The sequence below is a fragment of the Neodiprion pinetum genome, chromosome 4 (assembly GCF_021155775.2).
Source record: "Neodiprion pinetum isolate iyNeoPine1 chromosome 4, iyNeoPine1.2, whole genome shotgun sequence".
In the NCBI taxonomy this organism is placed as follows: domain Eukaryota; kingdom Metazoa; phylum Arthropoda; class Insecta; order Hymenoptera; family Diprionidae; genus Neodiprion; species Neodiprion pinetum.
Genome location: NC_060235.2, coordinates 32,186,584 through 32,213,972, shown reverse-complemented (window position 1 = coordinate 32,213,972; position 27,389 = coordinate 32,186,584). Strand labels below are relative to the sequence as shown.

General features: G+C 39.0%; 3 protein-coding genes across 17 annotated transcripts in view; 2 read left to right on the top strand and 1 right to left on the bottom strand.

Annotated features, from left to right (window-relative positions):
• The window catches only part of LOC124216790 (HEAT repeat-containing protein 5B), a 75,746-nt gene extending 62,170 nt beyond the window's left edge, over positions 1-13,576 (top strand). For 10 of the 14 annotated variants that reach the window (XM_046621741.2, XM_046621742.2, XM_069135239.1 and 7 more), the window contains 30 exons: positions 233-416; positions 484-650; positions 972-1,221; positions 1,302-1,445; positions 1,575-1,825; positions 2,046-2,157; positions 2,515-2,767; positions 2,967-3,076; positions 3,200-3,363; positions 4,217-4,249; positions 5,051-5,125; positions 5,236-5,511; positions 5,587-5,868; positions 5,944-6,133; positions 6,226-6,395; positions 6,466-6,787; positions 6,894-7,163; positions 7,274-7,455; positions 7,540-7,785; positions 7,889-8,111; positions 10,348-10,599; positions 10,685-10,847; positions 10,988-11,103; positions 11,186-11,470; positions 11,682-11,918; positions 12,001-12,152; positions 12,229-12,442; positions 12,522-12,536; positions 12,663-12,808; positions 12,886-13,576. In XM_046621741.2, the coding sequence (XP_046477697.1) occupies positions 233-416; positions 484-650; positions 972-1,221; positions 1,302-1,445; positions 1,575-1,825; positions 2,046-2,157; positions 2,515-2,767; positions 2,967-3,076; positions 3,200-3,363; positions 4,217-4,249; positions 5,051-5,125; positions 5,236-5,511; positions 5,587-5,868; positions 5,944-6,133; positions 6,226-6,395; positions 6,466-6,787; positions 6,894-7,163; positions 7,274-7,455; positions 7,540-7,785; positions 7,889-8,111; positions 10,348-10,599; positions 10,685-10,847; positions 10,988-11,103; positions 11,186-11,470; positions 11,682-11,918; positions 12,001-12,152; positions 12,229-12,442; positions 12,522-12,536; positions 12,663-12,808; positions 12,886-13,068 (5,667 nt within the window). In that variant the 3' untranslated portion in view covers positions 13,069-13,576. The remainder of the gene's footprint in view (positions 1-232; positions 417-483; positions 651-971; positions 1,222-1,301; positions 1,446-1,574; positions 1,826-2,045; positions 2,158-2,514; positions 2,768-2,966; positions 3,077-3,199; positions 3,364-4,216; positions 4,250-5,050; positions 5,126-5,235; positions 5,512-5,586; positions 5,869-5,943; positions 6,134-6,225; positions 6,396-6,465; positions 6,788-6,893; positions 7,164-7,273; positions 7,456-7,539; positions 7,786-7,888; positions 8,112-10,347; positions 10,600-10,684; positions 10,848-10,987; positions 11,104-11,185; positions 11,471-11,681; positions 11,919-12,000; positions 12,153-12,228; positions 12,443-12,521; positions 12,537-12,662; positions 12,809-12,885) is intronic. The other 4 variants (XM_046621737.2, XM_046621739.2, XM_046621738.2 and 1 more) reach the window with 4 other exon arrangements.
• Positions 8,175-10,106, bottom strand: noi (splicing factor 3a subunit 3 noi). The gene has a single exon (XM_046621762.2). The coding sequence runs from the start codon at positions 10,014-10,016 to the stop codon at positions 8,514-8,516; it is 1,503 nt and encodes a 500-aa protein (XP_046477718.1). The 5' UTR covers positions 10,017-10,106; the 3' UTR covers positions 8,175-8,513.
• Positions 13,577-15,632: 2,056 nt separating the features above from the next.
• Positions 15,633-25,419, top strand: Cln7 (CLN7/MFS domain-containing 8). 2 transcript variants are annotated; one of them, XM_046621760.2, is made up of 9 exons: positions 15,633-17,053; positions 21,496-21,640; positions 22,199-22,442; positions 22,879-22,967; positions 23,144-23,363; positions 23,713-23,812; positions 23,946-24,080; positions 24,199-24,308; positions 24,415-25,419. In XM_046621760.2, the coding sequence occupies exons 1-9, from the start codon at positions 17,022-17,024 to the stop codon at positions 24,924-24,926; spliced, it is 1,587 nt and encodes a 528-aa protein (XP_046477716.1). In that variant the 5' UTR covers positions 15,633-17,021; the 3' UTR covers positions 24,927-25,419. The 2 variants fall into 2 exon arrangements, with proteins under 2 accessions (XP_046477716.1, XP_046477717.1); XM_046621761.2 differs by having other exon boundaries at positions 15,634-17,053; positions 21,496-21,554.
• The last annotated feature ends 1,970 nt before the right edge of the window (positions 25,420-27,389 follow it).

Sequence of the window (27,389 nt, the reverse complement as noted above, 5' to 3'; positions counted from 1 at the left end):
TTCATTTTCAAGACTTCATACCTCATAGTCAGTTGGACATCAATAGGGATATTTCTTAGTAAAATATAATACGTGGAAAAGAAAAATTGCGAAGAAGTTGGTATTCTTGTGCGCAAGAAATATACTCATTACTCAAAGTTAAGGTCACTGGTCCCGCGTCAACGTCAATTGCTTAGTTCGAGGCGCACTATTCAGAGCCAAAATTAGCGTGTGATCACTCATTCGTTTTCAGTGTCTTTTGGAAATGTTGAATCACGCACCTTTTCTGTGCACAACTGAAATCGAAAGTGTTGCCACATTGTGTTTCCGGGCATTCGAAGGTTCAAATTATGAAGTGAGATGTACCGTGGCAAAACTTTTGGGTGCATTAGTTGCCACCACGCAACAAGCAGCCACGAAAGGAAACAATCCGCCAGGTAACGGAGTCCTCTGATATTGCCCTACATGCGTCGTAGAATATGAATTTTACGAAACATTTCAAAGTTTCAGCTCCTCAAAGTAAAGGGTATAAGCCAATATCATTGGATGAAGCACTGAACATACTAATGTCTGGATTTCTACGCGGCGGTGCCGGCTTTTTAAAAGGCACAGGAGAAATGATAAAGGGAAGCTCGGGCGTAAATCGTGAAGTGAGAGTTGGAGTTACACATGTGAGCCTTGTATTTAACCATTAGCCCTAATCTATAAACTTACGTAATTGCAAATCGGCAGGTACTTCTAGTACCCATTATTGCTATGAGCTATTGATAGCCTTGTTTACGAACAAATGTAAGTTGCTTCCTTATTATTTTCTACAAAAATCTTAGAAATGTCCGTTTCGATTTTACGTCTTGTCGGATATGATCATCCTTAGGCTGTAAAAGAAAAATCTGAACGGAGGAAAAGGACAGCGTACACAACTAACTTCTCCGTTCCTCGGAAACATTAAATATATACGATTTCTTACGATATTACGCAATTGCGGTTTTCAGGCCTATGTAGTATTTGTGCAAATTCTCGGAGGAGCTTGGCTTGAGCGTAACATAAGCACCCTGGTTTCCCACGTCCTAGATCTGGTCGCTAATCCCAAAGCGGCCAGTTCACACGTGGATGCAGTATACTCGAGAAAATGCATAAACTTTATCCTCCGAGGTACGATAGGAAAGTTGTTAGGTGAGGGAGCTCAGGCTGCAGCGTGCAAAGAAATCGCCCATGTAATTTTAAAGCAGATGAACTCCATCGGTAAGTCATATCCGTATCTTCTGACATGGCTCGCGGTATAAGTAGGCATGTTGTAAAATTAACTGTCATTTCGCGAACAGACTTCAGCCCAGAAAACGCGAAAGACTGCAATCAAGAAACGTTATTCAGCCAACATCTGTTAGTCTGTGCTTTACAAGAAATGGGAAATCTGATTCTCGGACTAGGCACAACCGCTTGTAATCTCATATCCGACCAATCACTTAGTAAGTAAACCAGTCAACCAGTTATTAATGCAATAATTTTAAAAAATCGTCAATTGAAAATACATGTGGTTCATTTTCAGAAAATTTTTTTCAATTATTAACATTTCTTGCATATTACGTGTTGTCCAGGCTTGATTGAAACAACAATAGCAGTTTTGGTGCACCCTTGTCAAGCGGCAAGACTAGCCGCTTCGTGGTGTCTGCGATGCGTTTGCGTCGCTGTTCCAAGTCAGATAACACCGTTGATAGACCGTTGCGTGGATGCAATTGAAAATATGAGAAGTTCGCCGGAGGCAATAGCAGGCTACAGTAGTGCCCTAGCCGCGGTTTTAGGAAGCGTAAGATTATCGCCTCTCGGAGTTCCCCATACCAAGGGAAAGGTGCTTATTAAGAAATTGTTATTTCGACACACATACAGTTAATTATAATGCTGCTTTATCTGTTGCTGAAAGGTTTTCATCGCTGCCGAATAGAACTCGCTGAATTATACATAGTAGAAATCCATAAATATTAATCACGCTGCGGTGTATGCGAGTATGATAAATCTAGTTTTCCATAATGATAATCGATGCTTTGCATGCTATTACTTTTGTTTTTCAGATAATATTTAATACAGCTGAAGAATTATTGAGAAGTGCTAGTCAAAACAGCCGGTTGTCGTTGAACAGAACTCACGCTGGTTGGCTATTGATCGGGGCTATAATGACTCTTGGTAAAAATAATAATTTGTAGAAATAAGTTATCTCATTCATCTCAGAGAATTTAGTTATTTGGCCAGTTCAGCTACACAGATCTCTTGGAAGCATCTTATTTTCACACCTCGGTACGGAATGGAGTGTACTAGCGTAATATCTCAGAGAGTAAACAGTCCAAATTCATTAAAACCGTATTGTGATTAGCGGCTGGTATAAGTAAGAAAATACACCAAAACAACGTGGATTGCAACGTGCTGACACGTGCCAAAAACATGCCTTTATGAAAATATGTAGAATAAGAGACCATAATGTATTTGAAGTGGTGTATATGTGGGACATAGTTGTTTGCATAAATTTGATTTCATTACGTACAGGCGTGGCGGTGGTGAGGGGATTACTGCCGAGGATGTTATTACTCTGGAGGAATTCTTTTCCACGTTCAAACAAAGAGCTTGAGAGTGAAAAAGCTCGCGGAGATGCGTTCACCTGGCAGGTGACACTGGAAGGCCGAGCTGGGGCACTTTCTGCTATGCACAGTTTCTTGCTACATTGTTCAGATCTTCTCAATGATGACATCACTCGCAGGCTTCTCACACCTATTGAGTCTGCCTTGGCAATGCTTACAAAGTACATAGCAAACTTCCTGTTTCTTAACAATATACATAAGTAATCAGTTTAAACTCTGGTATTAATTTTAGAATACAAAGTACAAGTATTTCAGTGACGCACCTTTCATACTGTCACAACCTTTTGAATCCCGTGAGCGGTAATAAGTGTGTGTCATGTCTTGTTGAAAACCAGTTAACATTCGAATTTATCCTTTCAGCTTATCTACAGTCCTCAAAAACTATGGTCAACAATTAAAAGCTCCCGCTGCAATGGTCAGATTACGCTTGTACGAAACGTTATTACTGCTACCACCCCAAACTTTCGAAGGTGACTTATTATTATCTTCTTCTCCCTTGGTATTGCGATGTCATGATTCGTTAAAAACAGGAATGCCCCGTTCACGTATTGTGATTCTTGTTAATAAAAATACCCTACAAATGTTGATTTCAGGCTCATACACACATCTGTTAAGGATGTTGGTATCTGAATTTACTTTAACCGAAAATCCGGGGAATACCACAACTTCGTTACTGCGCATTGTGTGTCATGCCGACGATTCCGTTATTCTTGGAACATGGTTGCAGGAGACAGATCATCGCACTATTGAAGATCAGGTAAGTGAATTATAGACTATTGTTTTTAGTGGCATTGTCGGTGAAATAAATATGAGAGAATGATAGGCATATAATCTTGTTCCATATAAGTGAATGATAATTTAACGATGAACTCACTCTGCACATCTTTCGGTGCTGAATTAATTTCACATTTCATGTAGTTAATACTCACTCAAAAATTAGCTACAATTGAAAGAAGATTGTTGAAAGTAATATATACAGTTATCTTAGGCTCATGATTTCATGAGTCGACAATACTCGATGTATTCTCGTAATTTTCAAATAACTACTATTTGCCTTGTACTTCATCGTCCAGCATCATACATCAGTCGATATAAATGGCTTCTTTACAGACTTTGGATAGTTGTGCATATTTCAAAATTCAGAAGTCATTTTTGCAATTTTTCATACAAGTAAAAAAATCCTTGATGATAATTAACGAGTATGTGAAATTCTAGATGCATGTGCATGTTAATTTCAATAACAATTTGTTGTACGGACTATAGCGAGTAGCCTGTTCACATTTTTTATGTACGCAGAAAATCATTCTCTGAATTAGCATCTGGCAGGCATACATGAATAACAGATGTAACAGATCAAGCACTGTCACATATTTAAAAAGTAAATCACTCGTAAATTACATTTATATGACCATATACTCAAATCTGTCTAATGAACGAGCACAAAGAACAAAAGAATAAAATAAAAACTGTAGAAGATTCGTCCGACTTGAAATCTGCATTATAAATATCCTACGTAGGTATATGCATGTGCATTTCTCGATGTAGGAAAACTAAACTTTGGTGACGGATTGCAATAATTATTAACGCACACTGCTCTCATTCGTGTCTAGATGGAACCAAACCGACGGGCCGATTCTGAACATGTGAGTAATGTGTTCTGTAAACAGTGACTATCACCCAACTAGTCACAGAAAACAAGATTTACGATTTGAAATGTTTCTTGTCATTTATTTTGTGGCGTTAAGAGTAAAACTAACTTTTCGTTTATAAGAATTCAAATCATTCAAATTTAGTTGTATAGTAATTGTCTTGTTTTAGTTTCGACGGAATGGAAAGATTACTCGCTTTCCACTCTGTGTCCCTAATACATTCAAAATATTTTTCAAGTCTTATCAAAAAATTGTCCTATCCACGTGTTTAAGGTTTTTTATGTTAATTAACACAGTGTTCAAACAAAATTCTGTATCAGTTTCTCCTTTATCCTCAAACCAAAAAATCCGTTGTGTCACATGCTCTCATGCCTTTTTGCTGCACTATTGAGTGAAATGAAAAAATGCCATCGCACTTGTATTAAATATCAGATACTTGGAGATTTCATGAAATATTGGAAAATCTTAACTTGCGGGGTTGAAGGTGAAAAAAAACAACTTTAACATTTACGCTGTTTAACTGGGCTGCATTTCTAAAATAACATGTATAGTTGAGTGCTTTGTACCGTGTCGTTAATAATCCAGTGTCATTGCGGGTTTGACTGACTCAACTAGCGTGTGATATTACTTGCTAGCACCACTTTAAAATTAAGGAATAACAACTCATCATATTAACTAATGACATTGAACTTATTTCATTCCTCATAACAGATTCAAGCTTTTTATTCTACAACATTGATCGTCGATTCATGACTGGAAATTAATCTAATATATAGGATACTTGAATTGTTTCAGTTGCAACCTAATAGTGCCGCCGGATCAGGAGCACTGGAGCATGATTCATGCTGTTTGTATCGTCCTGTTCCAAACGTGAGTATTGTTAATCTGTCTGGTTTGCTCTCAGCGAACATCTCATTTGACACATCAAGAGAATTTTTTTATGCATGAATGAGCTATATGATGTTTATTATAATTCTCAGGGCGAAATAGTACCGGGACCACTTCCTCTAGGTGTTGCTGTTATCGATATGTCAGTCTCATTATTTGGACAAATATTTCCTCGCGTAGCGAACAAACACAGATTGCAAATGTTGGACCACTTCAGCGAATGTATTAAACATGCTAAAAGTGCCAGACAAGAAGCGGTACAAATGAATGTCTTTACAGCCGTTCTTAGTGGATTAAAGGGTCTTAATGAGGCAAAAACTAGTTTCGGCCAAGAAGATGTAAAAAAATCTGCAACCAATCTGATTATCGTGAGTCACTTGGTCCACTAAAATAACTATCCCTTCAAAGTATCGCAATTTAGAAAACGGTGTTAACTTTTTTAGAGCGCACTTGTCAGTAGCAATTCAATCCTGCGCTGCGCAGCTGGTGAGGCAGTCGGGCGAATGGCACAAGTTGTTTCAGACTCCAAATTCACCGCAGAGTTGGCACAGACCAGTTTCGATCGACTCAAATCGGCTCGTGATGTGGCTAGTAGGACGGGTCATTCGCTGGCACTTGGTTGCCTGCACAGATATGTCGGAGGAATGGGTTCTAGTCAACATTTGAACACAAGTGTCAGCATTCTGCTTGCTCTCGCCCAAGACAATACATCTCCTGTTGTACAGGTACGTTTTTCATCTAATAAACCTGCTGCCGGTTGCACATCAAGCTATTTCTAAGAACGTCATCTTTCGACTTAGGTTTGGGCATTGCATGCGCTAGCACTTATTGCCGACTCTGGAGGCCCGATGTTCCGAGGCTATGTCGAACCGACGCTGTCATTAGCATTAACTCTCCTCCTCAACGTTCCACATTCCTACATTGACGTTCATCAATGTATCGGCAAAGTTCTGTCTGCACTTATTACCACGATTGGACCAGAATTGCAAGGTATGTCTTTCGTATCATCTATATTAGCCTACTCGCTAAGTCTCGACGGAAATAAGTTAAATCAAACTCACATCTCTACTGCAATTTCACAGGCAATACATCGACCATATGTATGGCACGGTCATCCTTTTTATGCGCTTGTGCAATAATGCAAGATCATCAGGACCCGCTTGTTCAAGCTGAAGCTACAGGGTGTTTACAACAATTACATCTATTTGCGCCACGACATGTTAATTTATCCTCATTGGTTCCCACATTGTGTGTAAGTTGTTACTTGGAAACCTATCAATTTGTCACAAATCAGCAATTTTATCGATAATCATTAATTACAGCGCACTTTGTCAAGCAATCATCTTCTACTTCGCAAAGCGGCAATATCTTGCCTTCGTCAGCTTGCTCAACGGGAGGCGAAAGAAGTATGTGAACATGCGATGACATTAGCCAATGAAAGCAGAGATACGAACATCGTCGAGGGTCTTGTTATCACGGAGACAGGTCTTCCAGGAGTTTTATTCAGCATGCTAGATACAGAAACAGACAGCCGACTAATAAAAGATATCCACGATACTCTTACCAGTATGCTTCAAATGCTTGCTGCTGACAACCTATCACAGTGGTTATCCCTTTGCAAAGATGTTTTAACGGTAGCTTCAGGTAAGGAGTGATGATTTTCGACTCCTTGTTACAATTAGCGAGCTCATGGAAATTAGTAATGAAATAAATAGTGTTCGGAGATGAACGTAACGAAACATATTTTTAGAGTCGAGTACGACAACAGAAGAAGTCACTGCTGTTCTAACTGAAGATAGTACAGCGGATGATGAAGGTGGTGAAGCAGAAGGTGATGATGATCAGGCCGAATTTCACGCAGAAGAGTCAACACGGCAACGTCCAGCTGTCTCACCACGTTGGCCGACCAGAGTTTTCGCTGCGCAGAGTGTACGACGGATTATCACTGCTTGTCTTGTCAACAAGCAGGCACACTTTGATCTGGCCTTAGCTAAGGAAATGCAGCTCACCAGAGGAAGAGGTATGTACCACGCCTGGATTTTTCTTTCCTGTTCTTCTTTCACGATCAAAATGGTTGGGATACTTATGGCCCATATTTTGTGATTTGACAATTTAATTTTCACCTTTCAGGAGATTTTCTAGTACTGCACTTATCAGATCTAGTGCGTATGGCGTTTATGGCTGCGACCAGTGATTGTGATCCTTTGCGATTAGAAGGTCTCAAGACCTTACAAGAAATAATTGATAAATTTGCCAAAGTTCCGGAACCAGAATTTCCTGGACACTTACTTCTGGAACAATTCCAAGCGCAGGTGATTGTTTTGCTAAAATTTAAAACACGAAAAACTACTCAGTCTATATTCCCATGATCAAATAACGATAATCTTATCACAAAGGTTGGTGCTGCCTTGAGACCAGCGTTTTCTACAGAAACAGCATCTCACGTCACCGCTGCAGCTTGTGAAGCTTGTAGCGCATGGATTGGTAGTGGTGTTGCAAGGGATCTCAATGATTTACGCCGAGTACATCAACTGCTTGTATCGTCGTTGGAAAAATTAAGAGGCGGACATTCTCATCAACAATTATACAATGAAAGCCTTTCTACGTTAGAAAAACTGGCCATATTAAAGGCTTGGGCTGAGGTAAATACGTAATTCCATGTTACAGATGATTCACCACATCATTCAATAATTGCAATAAGCCATGTGAGAAATTCATCGCGTGTGTTCTGATTCAATGTTGTAGGTGTACGTGGTGGCAATGATTAATGATGGTTCAGCACCTGGAAATGTAGAGACGTCATCAAGAAATAAGGCTCATACAACTGCCGCAAACGAAGAAGAAGGCTTTGGCGAATTTGAGTTCCAGAATGAAAGTTTACTCAGTTTAGTTCAGCCAGAGTTATTAAGTCTGAGTCAACATTGGTTAGCTGCCTTGCGCGATCATGCATTACTCTCCCTACCACCTGGTAAGTTTTCCCACTCATATAAAAAATGAATTTTGGAAATACAACTGCTAGATATTTGCGGAATTTCATTTATAAATACATTTTTATTAGGTCCTTTATAGTTCATCTTTTCTTACAAATATGGTCACAAAATCCATTTGAGAATTGGTGAATATGTAGTTGAATTTGTTACAGCATAATATTTAATCTATATTATACCTCGTTCGTTTGAGGATAATATATTTAAATACACATTAGAATTTATAAAATTATTAATTCTAGACACGAATCTCTTCTTTAGATTCGTGTTTAAACATGTGTTTGATTAGTATAACAGAATCATGCATACAAGAATATGAAATGAAACAAATGAAGCCCGCGCGATACATGCTGTACAAATTATTACATTAATTCCGTTCAAATTCAAAGTAGACCCTGGCGTTTCAAATCCTCGTAAGTTTTCCGATTCACAACATTTCCTAGAGAGTCTTCAAACTCCTCTTCTTGTTCCGGCTGCCAACGTTCCGACTGTTTTTGTGCTTTGAGTTTTTCCCACAGAGCTAGAGCGTCCTCGATCTGTGTGACGTTGGCAAAATGCGCTGTATTTGGTATCCCCAAACATCTCATACCGTGAGCGTGTCTCCACTCTGCAAAATGCCTTTGGAAGGCTTTGGGTCCCTTGTATGTAAAGTTTCCACAAATTTCGCAGTTGTAGCTGATGTTGAGACCGTGAAGTTTGTACAACCAGTATGGTATAGGCTTGCCATCCCAACCGAGGGGTAGATTTTTCGGATTATACGGAACTTCGTTGTCATCTTCTTCTTCCGACTCGCTGGCACTAGCATCTGCATCGGAATCACCTCTCTCACCCTCCGTTCTCGCCTGTTTTCTTTGAACATTTTCTTTAGTGGCGACACGCTGACTAGATACCAGCTCGGCAAGCCTATACACCTGGGCCTCGAGCATTGCGATCTCCTTCTGCTTTTCCACGTCTCTTCCTTTGCCTGGTTTTCCCGGTTTGTTTTTGGTCAGCAGACTCGGATCTAGAGAGGCTTGTCCCTTAGTGCTAAACAACCTCTGCGCTCTCTCTTCCAAAGTTCCACCGCACTTAAGACCCAGCGCCAGTAAGGCTGATTTTAATCTGTCCAGACCTAGCGAGGCGAGTTCTTCCCAAGAGGAAAAGGCGGAGAGCTCTAAGTGCGCCCCAACGTTAGTTAGAGCACTTCCGGTCTCCTTTGGCCACCCTGGAAAGCTGCTGTTTTCCCAGTGTACCACGAATTCTCTATTGGCTGTTTCGATTTCAGCATTGAGATCAAGGAGCGGACGAACCCTAGTCAGGTATTCGGTCAAGTACTCCAGGAGCGCCTCGACGTATCTGCGGTATTCTGCGTTCTTACGCTCTCTTGGAATGTCAAATAAATGATCGAAAGTCGACAGATAGGTTATGTAATCGACCTTTTCAATACCTTTCAGGTTTATATACTTTTCGTAGCACTCGTGAAGATCGAGGTATTTCCCGTAGCCCTCTTCGTCGGTAAATTCGACGAGATTTGCGAGTTCCTCTGTTGGATTTTCTCGCATTTTAGCCAACTCCTCGAACTCTACCGACATCGGGACGCTTATCTCGTTCGGATGCCGCCGATAGAATTCCTTGATGGACTTGAGTCGCGAATAAAATTCGGAGAACTCGTTCGGTCCCGACAAAGCCTGGACCTCGTCCTTTCGTTGGCCATCGTTATCCTCGTAGAGATCCTGCAAATGCGCTGTGCTGTCCATGTGTTGGTCTAATAGCATTTTCAGCCGATGTTCTGAATTTATCGTTTCTCTATGCCCAGGCTTCTTGTGCAACATTTCTTTGACCATTGCGTCCATGAGACGCTCCCGTTCTTCATGATAGCGACGCTGTTGCTCTAAAATTGTTTCCATCCTATTTTTTTCTTCACTAATGTGCACTCGAATGTACTCTATACTACTTCACACGTAAACGTACTATTGATTACTGTGTCCGCCATTTGCAAAATACAAAACTTGGCTCATACGGCTCCAGATCGTAGCGCCGTGGCTAACAATGAGACCAAGTCAATCACTTAGGCTGTACGTCAGACTCTGACGGTATTGTAGTTTTCAACCGATGATTGAATATTGAATACATTCAGGTTTCCTTTTTCATTTTATTTTCAAAAGTGGATTATAGAGTCTTTTGATGCAGAAAAAAGAAAAAGTAGAAGATACCAAGGGTGCAACTTAATTGTTTCAGAATTTTCAAGTCAGCTTCCTCACGATGGAGGAGCTTTTTACACAACTGATACAATGGAATCAGCTCGTCCGTATTACCTTGAGTCTTGGGCTCCAATACTTCATGCAGCAACACTGTGGCTGAATGCTAGAGGCTTCGAATCTCCAGAACCTGCCAATGTCGATACTAATACGAAGAATAAACTTGGCCGTAATAATAATAATGACTCTACCAATACAGAATCTAATGTCGAACGATTCCATTTATTGTTTGGTAAGATTTTTTCTGCATACCTCACAATGAAAAATCTCATTTTACAAATTATTGCATTGAACATTCTTCCATATTGCGCTTCAAGGTATATGCATGGAAGCTTTGTGCAGTCCTCGATCTTCGGAGTCTACCCAAAGTGTAGAGACATGTCTGAGTGCTCTCTACACCTTACTTGATTCTATATGGGCACGCAACGTACTTATGGTTGATCGGTCCCTTCCTATTGAGCTTTGCAATGTTCTTCACAGGTAAGTTACAGAGCCAATACAAAATCTGAAAATTGCTAATTTTATTCGATGTATCAACAATTTTTAATTTCATTTTTCATTATCCTACGTTGCCTTTCACTGGTCAACAAAATTTTATTCATCTTATTCTAACTATACAGGTTGCTACTGACGCGAGAAAGCTATACCATTCAAATGATGGTAATGGAAGTACTGAAACAAGTAATGCGTGCTGCTCAAGAAGACCTTGCAGATCGGAAAAAATCGAAACTCAAAGGTTGTTCATGAAACTCGTTTTTATCAATGATTCAATACATTATTTATTTTATTACTGACGCATAGAATTCGTTCACTTTCAGAACTTGTCCCTGCAAATCAAGAGTCTAAAGACACCACAGAGGTCGATGAACTGGGGGAAGGGCAGGAAACTGGTGACCTTATTCCAGGACAATCTTTAGTTTTTGCTGTACTAGAAGTTTGCTTGTGCTTACTCGTACGACAAATACCAGCGTTGAATCCCAGTCCAGGTGGTGCGACAACGGTGTTGTCTCATCGGGGATATACAGCATCGGAGGAATGTGGCAGGCTCATTGCTGCCACTCTGAATGTGATGGAAGGTCTTCCAAGGCTTTGTTCTCCACAAGGTTGGTCCTGAAATTACTCGATGTGTCGATGTATATCATCGATAATTTATAATAAAAAGAATTCTCAACAATCACGTTAAGTTAATACTTGTTCGTAAGAACATATTGTAAATCATGCTGATAAGGTGCATATTTTGCTATCAAGCTTTAGTTCGGTTTATTTTAAGTTTTACATGTACGCGATGAATACTTAAACTGCATTATCTCACAGGTGCCATTGCGATTCTACCCACGTTGTTATATTTAACAACTGGGGTAATTAGAGAGACTGCGATTCGCACAGATAACGATAATTCTGGGGTCGGACCTGGAGCACCTGTGCACGGGGCTCTGCATTGTCTCAAGAGTCTTATGACCAATAAATACGCAACTGATGCAAGAAGTGAACAACAGTGGAAAACTTTGCTTCAGAGTGCTCTTGCTAAAATAGTCGATCTTGCAAAAACAGGTAAGCCATATTAAATCTAAAATCATCGTTACTGCATGTACGTACCTCATTACAACGTACATTCATAATGATTGGATTGCAGGTTGTGATGAAACGAAAATGGATGAAGTTGCGATGATGTTAGGGATTGCAGTGTTTGTCCTCCACGCATCCCCTGAGGTTGTGAGTGCGCCGAACTTACAGTACCCTTGCATCAATCATTTTCGGCAGTGTCTTCAATCAGAAAATACACTGGTCAGTACGAACTTTCTTTCTTACCCGGTCGTCCTAGTACCTTATCGTTGAATGAGAAAATGTATCTTTCTTAAAGGTTAAATTAAAGTGCATACAAACATTGAGAACAATCTTCATGCACTATGAACGCAGTGTCAGTACTCCCTACATCCACGCTCTCGCACCAAGGTTGGTGGAATATCTGTACAGTGAATCGAGCAAACAAGTATCAAACGAAACTCAGCTAACTCTTACATTAGAAAGCATAGCAACGATTGAAGCACTCATATCATTAGCTGAACCTGCTAATCGTGAGTAGATAATAAATTGTAACTGCTTTCACAATTATGGTTCTTTGTATTGATAAATTAAATTTTGCATGCAAACCAGGAGATCTTATGCAAGGTAGGTGACGATTTCCAGGGTGTTCTTTCTATCAGTTATTTTCAATAATATCCACACCAACCAACTGCATGGTATTATGTCATTGGATAAAAAAAAATATAATTGGGAAGTTTTTTCAATTTTCAGGTATTCAAATGCTTACTCTGTTGGTGCCTATTCTGATAAATTATCTACTGGAAGGTGATGCCTTGCGCCATGGATCCAAATTCCAAATCACTCTCCATCAACAGAGTTTTCAATGGCTGAATAAAATAGGACCAAAGTACCCTCAGGTTTGATACTTATAATTTTTCTGCAATGAATTGTACGAATATTGCATAGTCCACATAAAATATTGCATATTGTGCAGGAATTTAAGACGTTGATGGCACAATCTACAGAGTTGAAAACAAAGCTCGAAAACGCGGTGAAATCCAGCCACCAGCAGCAGGTTCAAAAGCAATCAAGATTATCGGAGCCAGTGAAACAAGCAATTAAACTCAACACTGCCCCTTCAATTAAATTAAAAACAGATTTTTCTAACTTCAACTAAATAGTCGTAGAAACAGAACTAAGTATATCATTCTTAGTAGAACACTATACCATAACATTTATGTTGCTATGTTAACAAATTGTGTATAATACTTTTTCTCATCAAATTGCTTACGGTCTAACATTCCATCAGAGTTCAGATAACAATAAGTGAGTATCAGACAATTAATTTTTAATATTTGTAATCTGATAAACCATGCATAATTATCTGTCTGAAATTTTACGTTCGCTGCGACATGGATGACCGATGATTCGCACCCCGTACATACAGTAAAAAAACTCGTAGCATCGAACATTTTAGAAGTGATATTTAGTTTTTTCGTTTCGTTGCATATTTATCAACAATTGATCCTCGCGGCGTACTGCTTGTATACTAATTTAACAGTTATTAATTTACTGAAGAATTTTCGAGCGTAAAATATGATTCATTAGACCGCAAATTATTTGATGAAACGATTGAAAACAAAGGGAATGCTCAGTGACCACAATAAAGAGTTATTTTTATATTATGTCATTTTAGGTCAAGATTGGAAGAACGATATGAAATAGTCATGAAATATTTCTTAATTATAACGTATATTTTGACGAATGCTTTAAGTCGATCAGATACAGATACATACACGGATAATATCTTTGAATTATCGTCTTTGTTGCGTCATTTCCTTTAATCTAACGCATCAAACGCTATTCACTAAAGTATGATCGAAATTAGGTCCAATCGTTGAAAAACAGTTGTCGACAATCCAAAAACAGCATTTAATTTGTAATAAACAATCAGAATTAACATCATTCGCGAAGTCTTATGAAAGTTCTGTTGGCATACCATTAGAATATGTTTATCAATGATATTGATTTACGGGAAATTATTTGTTAGTTCAGACGTTCATCCACTCCCCATTTATCTGTAGAAATATTTATGAACAGATTTGCCAAGAAAAAAAGAATAAGAACAAAACGAATGGTCCACATAGTGGCGTAAAAATTGTAGTCCTTCATACTTCGCATAAACTTGTATACCAAACGTAATACACACACACAGCAACAACCGTCATACACATCTAGCGAGTGAATAAAGTAGCTGTGATTATATATATTATATAAATTCGTATAGAAGTCCAAGTGATGATAGTATTACTACGTGTAACGGCGTGAAATCTCGTCAAAGTGAATCATGTTGTAATTTTACTAAAATGTATAGGAATTCAAGAAAAACAAAAACAAATATATATTAAATCTATAATAGCATTTTTATAATCTGATTTTTGTTTTATAAAATCACGTAGTCCTTGATATAATGTATAGTGGTATAATCTTATTTTAATTTAGTTCCGCGTTGTATTTCAGTTCCTAAACCGTGATTGAGAAATCTGATAAAATATTATTGGATACCTAATTCAACCGATGATAGAAATTACATTTTCATGTCTTATTGATCTGCCACTGTACTTTTGTTAGTATTCTGAATTCTACAATATCGCATCCGTGCGATCTACCGATAACTATAGCATGATACGAAATCTCAAATTTTCGCTTTGAACTGAAAAAATCCATTATCACACCATTATTCTTGAACTCGGTAATTAGTGTAGATAAAGCGTTTGCGAAATAACGCGCTTTGACTTTAGTCAACGTAGTGCGCCTAATTGTATGTAACTTCTAGTTCGTATCTTAGATTTTAATTTAGCGCTGCCCTGGTGATAATTTCGTAAACCATACTTGCCGCAAATATATGGGCGAGAGTCATTACGAATTCCACGTGTAGTCTGTTGGTAGTTCACACCGACTAAATTGAATCTGTGACGCTTTGTTATTGTTCCAGTATCTCTGATAGCCAACTTGATGCGCACAAAAGTGCCCCTTGAGTATTTTTAATCGATTTCTCCCACCAGAAACGGGGGAATGTTGATTGAACATAAAATGTAGCTTATTGATGGAACTGTAATTTTCACATCACGTTGACACTGTAATAGCATTTTAATCTAATTTACGCGGAAGTTCTATCAACGTCACAATTATGATGATGAAATATATCTGGCCGGAGTCTGCAAGGGGAGATGAATGAATTATCGCAAGAAATGTGTCTGAATTACATAATCGTTTCTCTTCGCAGATAAGAGATAAATTGTAGCAATTTCACTTCCAAAGATATTTTGCTACGAAAATATCGAAATGCAGTACTCATTTATTATTCACGTTAGACTGTTTCGCCGTATATTAATAAAAACTTTTCCAACAGATGCATCCTTCAACAAATCCAGATTTTCCGTCGTTTGCGACTGGATGAATTGATATCCTGTCCCGACAAAAAATCCGAGACTCCGTTTAATGAGAGTGGATTTTAGGCGGCGACAGTACCACCCGATTCTACCAACGCATCGCGTACGGCCCTGACTCATCGGAGAACGGCGACAGGTATAAGCTGTAGGCTTGCTCGTGGCCATACCCTGCACGGATAGTGGGACACGTACTGATGCCGAACAAGTGTGTTCAACACTCGAGAGAAGTCTCGGGCCACAGTCAGTCGCTAGAGAAGTCAGCGGAGTCAGTAGTGAGGCAACTCCGCAGCCGTGGCGTAGTTCATCAGGCACATCTCGGGTGCAGCGATAGAATTATTTCCGGCCCTTTTCGCCGTTATCAATGTTTGTCTATTCTAATCACTGACGACGCTCTCAGACCTCGTGCCTCCGAAGCTGCAGTACCGCGTATCATGAGTGAACTCTGATCATCGCAACCGTCCCTAATAATAGCCGCCGATGCGTCTGTGGAGCGCCTGATGCATTGGCCCGCCGACAACCTGAGCGCCGAGGCACCTGTGGAACCAAGTGTATCGGTGTTTGGTAATTCCCGTGACAGACCATGTGAGGATTTATGCTGTTTTCAGGGAGATCTTTGCGCGCTCCATTCTCCCGTAGCGAAGACGGTGAGCGGAATTTGACGGAGGTCAACTTCTGTGCGGGCAAGGTGAAGAGACTGAGGAATCCGAAGGTGACTGGTTCGGGATTGACGTACCTTACGAGGCTGAGAAAAAAATTAAAATTTACACAATGTGTAATCTATGGTGAACGTTTATATCTATGCGTCGTGCAATGACGACGTTTTTTTGCTGCGGTCAACGCGTGCTGACGGTTATTCAGTTATAATCAGTTATAGACAGTTGTAATCAGTTGATGTATTACACGGATGTCATGGTTGAAAACTGACACGTGATGCCTCTGCCCTCTTCTCCGAATCCTTTAACATCGTCATAATTCATTCGCATATTCCGATATGGATATTGGATAATGTATCAATAACTGGGTGTGTTTGAATCGATGAGATTGATCGGCACGATCACGATCCATCACTGCTTCAGCTGAAGAAATCGAAACAACTTTTTGTATAAATGACGGGATGATCTGGCAGTTGATAAATTAATTCTTGATGCACCAAAGAGGACGCTTTATAAATTCAACAGCTCTTCTGCTGGCAAGGAATGTTGAACAGTTTCTGATTATTCGCCAACTTGGAAAAAGTCTTTTGCATATGAGACTGACCACGAAAAGTTCCAGCGAGGGAAATAATGCATGGTGTAAACACTATAGTTATTGTCCGCGGTAATTAATTATCGTTGCTGCGATAAACGATCTGCTGGTGAAATAACGAGTAATGCATTTGACTTGCCTGCAGTTTTTGGTGAATAGACAAAAGACTGGACAGATTTGGCGACTCAGTTTTACTCGCTGAAAATCAGGAAGTTGGATAGATATCGTTGTTTTCAGGCTGCATACCTGACATAATCAACCGTTATTAAAATGAGAAACTGATAATATAGATACATTACACCGAGACGCTGGCCAGCCCAAGTTAATGGCGCGATTTTTCTAGCTATTTAGAAACTCCTGTTTCTAAACCTGATTGAGGATTACCCTCGAATATTACCACAGCCAAGTTAAGCCAAGGCAGTAGGTAAACGGAATGGATTGGTACAGGAAATTGCGTCGAAGACGGTAAGATCATATTTTATTCGTTTTTACGTTCATGTAATTTTAAGGGGAAAATCCTGTTGTAAGATACTAAAACAGAGGGAATGTTTAGAATGTTTTTCGAAGAGTCAAAGAAAGGAGTTTTCATAAAAATGTTATAAGTTATTTAACGACATTTTTACTTAAAAGAAACACTTTTTTCTATCGAAATATTTGGTAAATATGAAGCAACAGCAGCAGTTTGCGCCCAGTATTCCGCCTCTAATTCTTCACTGAAACAAAAGACGCAAGTTTTTTTGCATTTGTTGAAAAATTTCGTGATTGGTAGACCTTATCAACGAATTTACCTTATAAAATCATGCAACGCGTTTTTGTAACAGTTTACTAGCTACTTGTGAAATTAATTTTTCTTTCGTTTTGACCTAATCATACATTACGATTTTCCTTTAAGTAGTGGTATAAATTTAGCGTGTGGTGATAATTTCTATTAACTGCATCCCAGTGTTGAATCATGTTCGTTAAGCGATAATCGCGACGGAGCATGCCAACGATAACAAATTTAATGCACGTGTCAGGCCAAAGTGCAATTTTTCGTTATTCATAGTACAGAGTCTGTTATAAGTGAACGAACTTAAACGTTACGAGTAAAACACATCTCATCATGTGTGTAGTATAAAAATATATGTGCTGTTGTCCTTGCCATATATATATATATATATATATATATATATATATATATATAAATATTAATATTTGAATGTATGACTTGATTTGACACTATTCAGTATGTTCGAGTCGATTTAGTCCTTGAAATAAATTCTATATTGTAAACGGTTTCACCCACAATGTGAGTGATTTAAACAATTTACTGAAAAGCACTCGAAATTGTTGATTGACCATTCGACCATTGTCTCGGATACATGGAACCGGCAAGTGCAACCATCCTTAGCATTCCATTCACTTTGAGTATCGACACCAACTTTCCTTTTTCCCTGACAAGCACGCCTTCTAAATTTGATCTATTTCCTGACTTGGATGGCGCACGTTGCGTGGCTTGGCATTGCGCCCAGTACAGACTCAAGCCCACATCTTCGCACACATACACTATACTATTCGTGTATACAATATTAGAACAACGTATCGTTGGAGCAACGACAGTCGCTTACTGTTAGTAATTAGATCATTTGGGTAATTTCAAACAGGTGTCAATAAAATTCCCGTTCCGTATGAACCGGAGTACACAGTAGGTACTCCATCATCTATGATAGGTAACCCTGAAGCATTTTACGAAACGATCAAGCATTACATACGAAATATTATACTTTGTGTTATCTCAACTCTGCCGTGAAACTTAAGCCAGAGTGTTGCTTTGTTCGAGAGTTGCTCAGGGGAGAAGCACGTTTTTTCACGATATGACGAAGTGTTATCGATGAAGTAGATTAAAATACCATGGTATACATCATATCCATTTGCTTTCCGTTGTGCGAGATATCACGGAAAATGTACGTATTAGGTACAGTTACACAATCAACTCGAACAAGGCAAGCTCTGTATGATTTTTTTCATTGCATGGTTAGAGTTACACTATATTGACAATCTTATTGTGTGACAGTTTCTTCATTTTGAACAATGCCATATCCAACTATAAATTATACTTTCAAACGCGCTGTGAGTGGAAACTGAAAGAAAAATCAAACATTTAAGGCTTGTGCGCAACTTGAACCGGTTTTCTATTTCACCACTCTCACATAGAAGGCCGAGCCTGAGGTTCACGCGATCCTCGCTTCATTCATTCAAGTGGCAATGGGAGCCTCTGATACGAAAACGTAATTACTTTCTTACGAATCAAAGTTCGAAAAAACATTATATATTTTATTACATATTTTACGTATCGATATTCACGTATACCTATGAAAACGGAGATGAATATCGTTACAAGCGTGAAAAGTGTTCGTGACGGAATTACAATGCACCGCATTCAAACAGCTTTGTCATACTGGTTGTGAATAACATTTTTAGATCTTGATATGTTTGCACTCGCATGGCTGGCATCAATGTTTGCGCATTTCAACGCGCGTGGCTGACGATAAGTTATGTAGGTATGCATAACAACGAATGCAAAACATACGTCCACGCTCTAGAACCAATGCCCGCAATCTTCTATACCATCAAATACAAATTTTTATCAACCACCATTGGTTTCAATTGCCTTTGTCGGTCATGCATCACAACTGAAATAAACTGAATTTCGCGTATCATGAGTACCTACAAATTGCAAGAATCGTAACGTAATAAACCCACTGGTTTACACAGATTCGGCAGGAGAATTTTATGATGGCCTGATTCCCTCTATAAAGAATAGTATGTACATAAGATAAGTGTCCGTAAAATGCTGATTATGAGTATATAATTGTGTCAACGACTTGTATCTCTACATAGGTTGCGAGAATACAATCATAGCAAGACTGTGAAAAGGAAATTCCGCGAGTGTTCACAAACGCGGTAAATACTACGGGCTTTCAATTCCCTTTCCCTCGTCTGGAGTCATAATTCACGGAAATGAAAAAAAAAATATCTATCCATTTGTTTCAAGAAAAAATTACACGCTACCGTGAGAATGGTATAACTGAATCATGTAATACGCGATAAAAATGATTTGTAGGTAAGAAATCCATAGAAAATATCTCGTCAGAAAGAAGCTCCTGAGTATTCAATGACCTGTACGTGTTACTCCATATATTCTTATCCGTGGCTGACAGCCAATTATAAAAGTATCAGATGCGTAAAAACAACGAATCTCGCGCCAGTTTGTAGGTAAAAGCTACAGTAAGGTTTTTATGTTTATGACGAGGTTGCAAAAGTCTCGAGTCATTGCGCAAGATTATTCACAATAACAAAACAACAAAATATTTTGTGAAACTTGGTAGCTTATTCAAGTGTAGATCTGAATTCTGAATTTGTACCTTGGATCATAAATGTTTCCAATAATACAGTAGGCATGGTAGGTAATATACCCTACTTCAATTAAATTAGGTATTCGCATCATATAATTTGCGTATGCCAGGTTGAAATATTGCGTAACAACGAATGCAGGCTGAACAATGGATGATAGTACGATACCCACAGTGTATGCATGAATGCACGCGCATACTGATTCTTGAGGGAACTTCGAATTACCGTATAGATTGATGTGGATTTTTTTCTGTAAGTGTAATATTTCGACAGATTACCGAAGCACGCAGTCTAGTAAGATGAACTGAGAAACCGATTTTAAATTTGCCAAATTCTGGTTAATATTTTCATGCGCTGGTCTTTGACGGAAGAAGGAAATATTCTTACAACGGACTCATTTACAATGATCAACGAATAATATCTATTCCTCAATGCTTAGATACGATAAAAGACTTATCGCATCTGCAGTGATAAAAATAATTATATATTTGTGACTACTGAAGAAGACTAGCGGTAACATTTAGGGCAAACGTTTTACATCGATACAATCTTTTATAGTCGCCTGGATAGGCTAAACAGCATATTTAAAAAAGTTATCCATATCTGTAAACGAATATTGTTTGTATCGTATTTGTATCGACATGATACATGACATGTATATAGTAACAAGGCGGGCCCGTTTGGGTCAATGATCATCTCACATTCTGAATTTATGTAATGTGAACGTATAGTTGTAGTCTCAGATCTATATAACTGGTCAACCATAAAACATGTCAAACGGCAATATGGAAACTAAAGGAACGGCGCTAGCGACTTTAGTGTTGAGAGTGCGGAGAACTTCATAACCTGATCATTTGTGGCGCAGTGTGGAAATTCCACATTCCGAAAAGCTCGTTTCAAATTCACAATTTCGAAACGAAATCTATATAAACTGTTGAATAACCCTATATTTAATGACAATACACTTGTCATTCTAGTTTCACTCTTACATAATAAAATTTCGAAGGAAGGCCGTTGAAATTTTAACTTAAACCAAACTTTCGATCTTGAAATGACTGAAAACAAAATCAAATAAGAAAATGTTTCCACAGATTCTGAAATCTTGGTAGTATGTTTACTGAAAAAAATGTGAACCTTTTAATGGATCTTTTATGGAAGACTGTGTTCGCTACGAAAGGTTTCTTACTATCGCGATTTCGTACAAATCATGCAATTTCTTTATTTTGGCGTTAAATGAAAATGTATCGGAGTAGTTTTGTTCAGAATTGCACATAGATTGGGGCTGTAATGCCCTTTTTTGTGTTCGAGATACGTGGAGTTGGATAATTCAAGATATACACGACGACGTTGAAATCGACCAGAGCACCCCCTTAAGTCGCTGGCTCTGTAAACGAATTTATCAATTTAAAAGAAATCCGGTGGAAAAGTCACGCAACTTATCTTGTAAAGAGATCGATGTTCTTCCACCCTCATCAATTCCGCAACTATTATTATTATTTTTTTTTATTCTGCAGTCGAGCAGCGCCCGATGATGATCTTGAGACCGCAACTGAGCGATGGGAACGTTGGAAAAGTATAAATGTCATTTACTTCACAATGTTCTTAATGTCGCTTGGCTTCAGCATCATTCTCACAGGAGTTTGGCCCTATTTAGACCAGGTACGTATTTCATGAATGTACGGTGAATTGCATGGTTATACATAAATATACATACTAGAGTAGTTCTTAGTATGGCCAATTTTTAATTATGATATGAATAAAAATACAAGATATTTCAAGAATGCATCAAACTAGTTCCGTTTCATTGCGATGAGTGACACTAACCATAATTATCTACGCTTAACCTGCATGTATCTCTTCTGCAAAGCAATCATTACTTCACCTTGCTTATCTACAATATTATCGTCGCTTGCCAACTACACCGCACTTCACTGATGTTAGTTAGTGTTGAATATTTCCCAATGTTAATGCAGCCGGAGATGCAGCCAGTCAGCGTACAACACCGAACTTTCTACACGCATTCTTAGAGGACCGGATATTTTCTTATTGCCTTGGCCCATTATCATTCTTTCCTACGATTACATAAAATGGTACCTTGAAGGGTATTCAAAGCAATATTCTTAGTTGTCTTCCTCATAATTGTAGTCTGCGTTCTTGGTATACTGTGGCGATGCACCATGTAAATTGTACATTGCAATTGAAAATATTCGTTTCCAGCTAGATCCTACGGCTGGAAAAGAGTTCATGGGGTACGTCGTGGCTGCAAATCCCTTGGGACAGATGTTATTCTCTCCCTTGGTCGGTTGGTGGGGCAACAAACGCGGGTCCGTCAGATTGCCACTCTTGATTACTCTGGCTGTTTTTACTCTGGCTTCCGCAGCCTACAGCGCACTTGAAATCATACCCGTCTACAAGAAGATCGCGATGCTCATCGCCAGGTTCTTTGTTGGCGTCAGTTCCGGTTAATAAAATTAATTATTAATCGCTAATTATGAAATCCAACGACGGCGAATGCAGCAACAAAGAAATATATCATGTTTCTTTTTCTAATTTTCCTTGAGGAGCCCAACTTAAAGTTGAAGCATCGCTCTAGCAATGGTATCGATTCGTCATTTCTGATGCTTTTGCTCTTTTTATTTGATAATTAAAACTGTCACTGATTATCCATTTACAAGTATTATGTGACCGAAATAGCCACGAGCAAAGAAAAATGGGGCCTAAAAATTTGTAAACGATTTATTCTCCGTTATTTTCACTGAATATTTTTCATTTATTTTTAATTTTTGGACTACAAAGTCGGATCAGGAAGGCATTTGGTGTACAATTTAAATCTCTAATACAGACTTTATTATACTTTTAACTTTCATGCTTGTGCATAACCATATTCATGTTTTCAGCAAACATTGCAGTGGCGCGGTCTTACCTTTCAGCAGCTACGAAATTATCTGAGAGAACTCATGCCGTTTCTATGGTATCTCTCGCTCAAGTATGTACAAATATGCCATAAAAAAATCAATTTACATTAGCATAACTCATTACGTATGAGTTACTGCATTCTCCAATGGTACACGTTTGTGAATGGCCAAGTTCTACGGCGTTCAATGTGAAATGGTATGTGGATCTATGTTCAATGATACTTAGTCACTTATTTGTACTTTTCAGGTGCTGGGATTTGTCGTTGGTCCCGGCCTGCAGGCTGCGGTAACACCATTAGGCGACAAAGGATTTTACCTTTTTGGTCTTCCTTTCAATATGTACACAATGGCCGGTTGGATCAACGTTCTGATGGGCGTCTTCAACTTCGTCCTCTTTCTTCCGTGGAATTTTAAGGAGCACCGAATCGCAACTCGGGAAGCTATGCAGACTCAGGGGAAAACATCAGGTGATACTGACCGTTGGAACGCGTATAATTTCGCTATAACTGGTCGGATTGAGAAATTGTAAAGAGAGCAAGTAAAAGGCGCGCATGACAAAGAATTTCGGCTAACGTTCGGTTCTTCTTCATTGTTATGTGTCACTGCAATTTCTTTATTCAATTAACCATATGACACGCTTTTATCAATCGTTTCACGTGGGATACTGCAAACCTACTTACCTATTTTCTCTTTGTAAATTGATGTTATGATAATGCGTATAGCTTATAAGATAATTATGAACTCTCTTTAGGAAAAAAGACACTTCCCAAAGAGGAAAGTGAAGCTGATTGTGAGAAAAGTCTGATTCTGTTACAGAGGAAGAAACTTGGAAGGCGATGAAGCCAGATTACATTGCCTCTTGGACTTTGATTTGCGCGTTCTTTGTATTGGTCTTCAATTTTGTCCTCCTTGAAACGTAAGTAAAGTGGATATTGCCTAACCTGAGAACTTTTTTTTGATTCTGTACAAGTAACTTTCACCTTATACAACACAGTTTCGTACGAAGACTATAATGCATTAGTAAACCACAAACAACCTGCATGTTTCAGACTTGGAACTTCGCTGACGATGGATCAATTCGCTTGGTCAAAGACTGATGCCTTGTACTACATGGGTCTTTTAATGAGCGTCGGTGCCGTAGTAGCCTGCATCACTTTCGTCTTAATTGGTCCGCTGTGTAAAAGGTGAATTGAAAGTCCATGCTCTTCTTACAATTGGATGGATTTTAGAAACAATTAGAAGGTTAAAACTTTTTCGCACCTAACTGCTACAAGTCGTTCACGGATCCAATTTTCCCCACAGATTTTCCGAGAGGAAGATCATGCTCTGGGGTGGTTTCTTTTTAATGATCGTCGGAAGAATACTGTGCATTCCATGGGGTCCGAATCCTCCGGTGATCGCCGAGTACGGTCGTGAGTAGTTATTTATTATCATACTATGTACGAACCGTTTTTTAGCGTAATTTCAATACGGTGTGTTAAACAAACGACAGTAAGAAAATGAAATGAATGTTTAAAGCTTTCGGCAACGAGACAAAAGATGCCAACGGAACAGACATCCTCGGCTGTCCAAGCACCCAGGAATGGTGTCGGTACACGCCTCAAATGACCGTGACACAGTTTCTCCTCGGCTACGGATTGACGACCATCGGATATCCATTGGGAGTGACACTGATCCAGACGATATTTAGTAAAATACTCGGTCCCCGTCCTCAGGGAGTCTGGATGGGCCTCATGACAGGAGCTGGGTGTGCATCTCGTGTGATGGGTCCAGTGTTCGTGGGACTTATTTACACGCGGTATGGGACTTACCAAACTTTCGGGGTTACCGGTATGACGCTGGTGGTAGCTATGATTTCAATTCAAATTGTGAACAAGCGCTTAATACCACCCGATGCTGCTGATGCAACTTTAAGAGGCGTTGGTGAAATCGTCGATGGCAAAAAAGAGTTCGAGCTTCCCCTCGTCTATCAGCCCTTGAATACAGATCGAAAAGAAGGGGAGGCACAAGGTCTGAATGGAACGTCGTGATTAAAGTCTATATGTCGGACAGCGTTATGTACATACATTCGTAATATTGTAGCAGCAATGACTGCTGCGTTGACTCCGGTTACCCGTTAATCGAATTTTACCGTAAAATTTCAAATAAAACGGAGGCCACAGTGTCATTTGTTTGTTTGGGCATTGACGGCCACTGCATTGGCACGAGCTCAGGTCAATATACAAATACATAGGTATATCAAAATATTTTACTGCTAATGTACAGTGATAGATGTATGGATTGTTGAATATGTTTTGTGTACTCTAAACTTTATACATATTAAATTGATATATATATATTTGTTGGGTTAAAGACTGTGTAACGATGACTTTGTTAAGACTACTCATATGTGTACCGCGACGAACTTTGTTTGTACCCCATTTATACAATATTATAATGCATAATAGTGGGTAGCGTATGTTGTGTATATTAATCATATAAGAGTTCCGAACTTCTGTTACAACATAAAACCTTACTATGAAACTTGAAGTCGTACTGTATCACAAGCCACAGAACGTGTTAAATCTCTTTTTCATTTGAAGGTGTCACTACTGTGCACGAACTGTGGGATTTTGTGCACACATTCTAATGGTCATTTGGCACCTGGGTTATGCTAAACACCAAGAAAAATGTCTGAAGCCACTGAACGAAATACATAGAAAACATTTTTGTAATATTTGACACGTCCAATAAAGAGTCCGTTTCCGACGAACTTTGATTAACTATATCTTACAACGCACATACGTTCATACGTTAGAATACATATATATTTTTTTGTTGTGTTGTACTCGGCTAGTACCATACACTGCTGTATAATTCATTTGTCTATATCACGAGCCCAGTTTGGAATAAGGTTCTTTATAGTGAACAAGGAAGTCGAATGCACATGCGTTGACCAATGCAGATTCTACACGAGTCAACGCAGCCTACTGCACATCACGAACTGCCGCCAACCTATATGACGAAATGGTTTCTATCCACTTGCGTGACGCCCGTTAACGAGCTAGGACATCTCGTTCCATCGTTTTCAACATTAGGTTGGCAACAGAACGTGGCATACGCTGGGCTGCTTAAGGTGGTTCTTCCGGTAATCGACTGACTTACGAGAGTTTCCAAGTTTTGGTATATTGTTCACAAAGTGAAACAGTTTATGTGTCTGAAAATTGGGGGTCAGTTATCGGGCAAATAACAGAAATGAATGATGTTGAAAACCGATGAGTATGAACTGTTTAACAGGGGGGTTACGGCCGACCTATCATTGTCAAAATTGCAATTGAATGTTTCTTACCTTTAACGGGTTACGACTTACACAAAAATCGACGTACACGAAGTTTGGAATATCAGAATTCTATAGGTGACAAAAAAACGAGGGTTTTCGGAAAGTCTAAAGAAATATTTCACAATATAGCAACGGGAATGTACACCGTACGCGTTTGCTCGTAGACGCGTGAATATTTGGCAACGTCGCTTACTTTAGCCCGTGGTCAACGACACACCAGATTTGAAAATCACTATCCGTGTGATATTAGCCGTTGAATGAAGACGTTGATTGAAGAAGGTCAAGACGGATACCCCTGGGTAAATTTTTGTGACCTGTTTTCGTCGGGCAAGTGGGCCCTGGTGGGTCTGGGAGCGTAGCAGGGTTCTGCTCTATGGACTCTACCTAATAAATTTCTTCTAAAATTCGTAACAAAAAAGTGATTTCATTAATGTATAGATACCCGAGAGAAAAATGTATACATAGATCATAAATAATAATAGATCAGATGTTATAAGGATGCAGGGACCAACAAGTATATATATATATATTGTATATGCGGTTCGTTTACGATATAATATGTATGATCCATTTACAATTACTACGTGATCCATACTATAAATTTTATAATTTTCCAAGAAACAAACTAGATCATCTACAATAATACGGCTGTAATATGGGAATGGAAACATTATTCATTTCGAAATGGGATTCTATTCGACACGCGCTCGATGTATTCCATAACATTGATATTCATAATTATTCCAACAACTTTTCATTTGCTCTCTCGATCTTGAATTTTTGTGGACATGGAATCGAAACGCTGTTTTAGCTAGTCACAAGTGAAGTACCTACGTTGGGTAGAGAAGCAGAATTGTTTTTGAAAAGTGTTCGTATGGAAAAAAATTGAGAGTAACTGTAATACATCACGGATGCGCTGATTTTGATCGAGATGAAATGGATGCTCTGTATATGAGACAGTATTGGATGCAGTGTCCCGATTTGAAGATCTAGAAGGGCGATTGTCGGCAATTTTTTTCTTTCTTGACAGGGAGAGAAAGAACTAAGCTTCTTAAAACTTCGAGTGTATTTTAACACACATTTGAAAGGTGCGAGCAAACATTTTGATCATCCAACTGTCGCAGAACAGTAGCGGTATTAGCCGACTCCTTGACTGAAGAACATATCTTCAGTC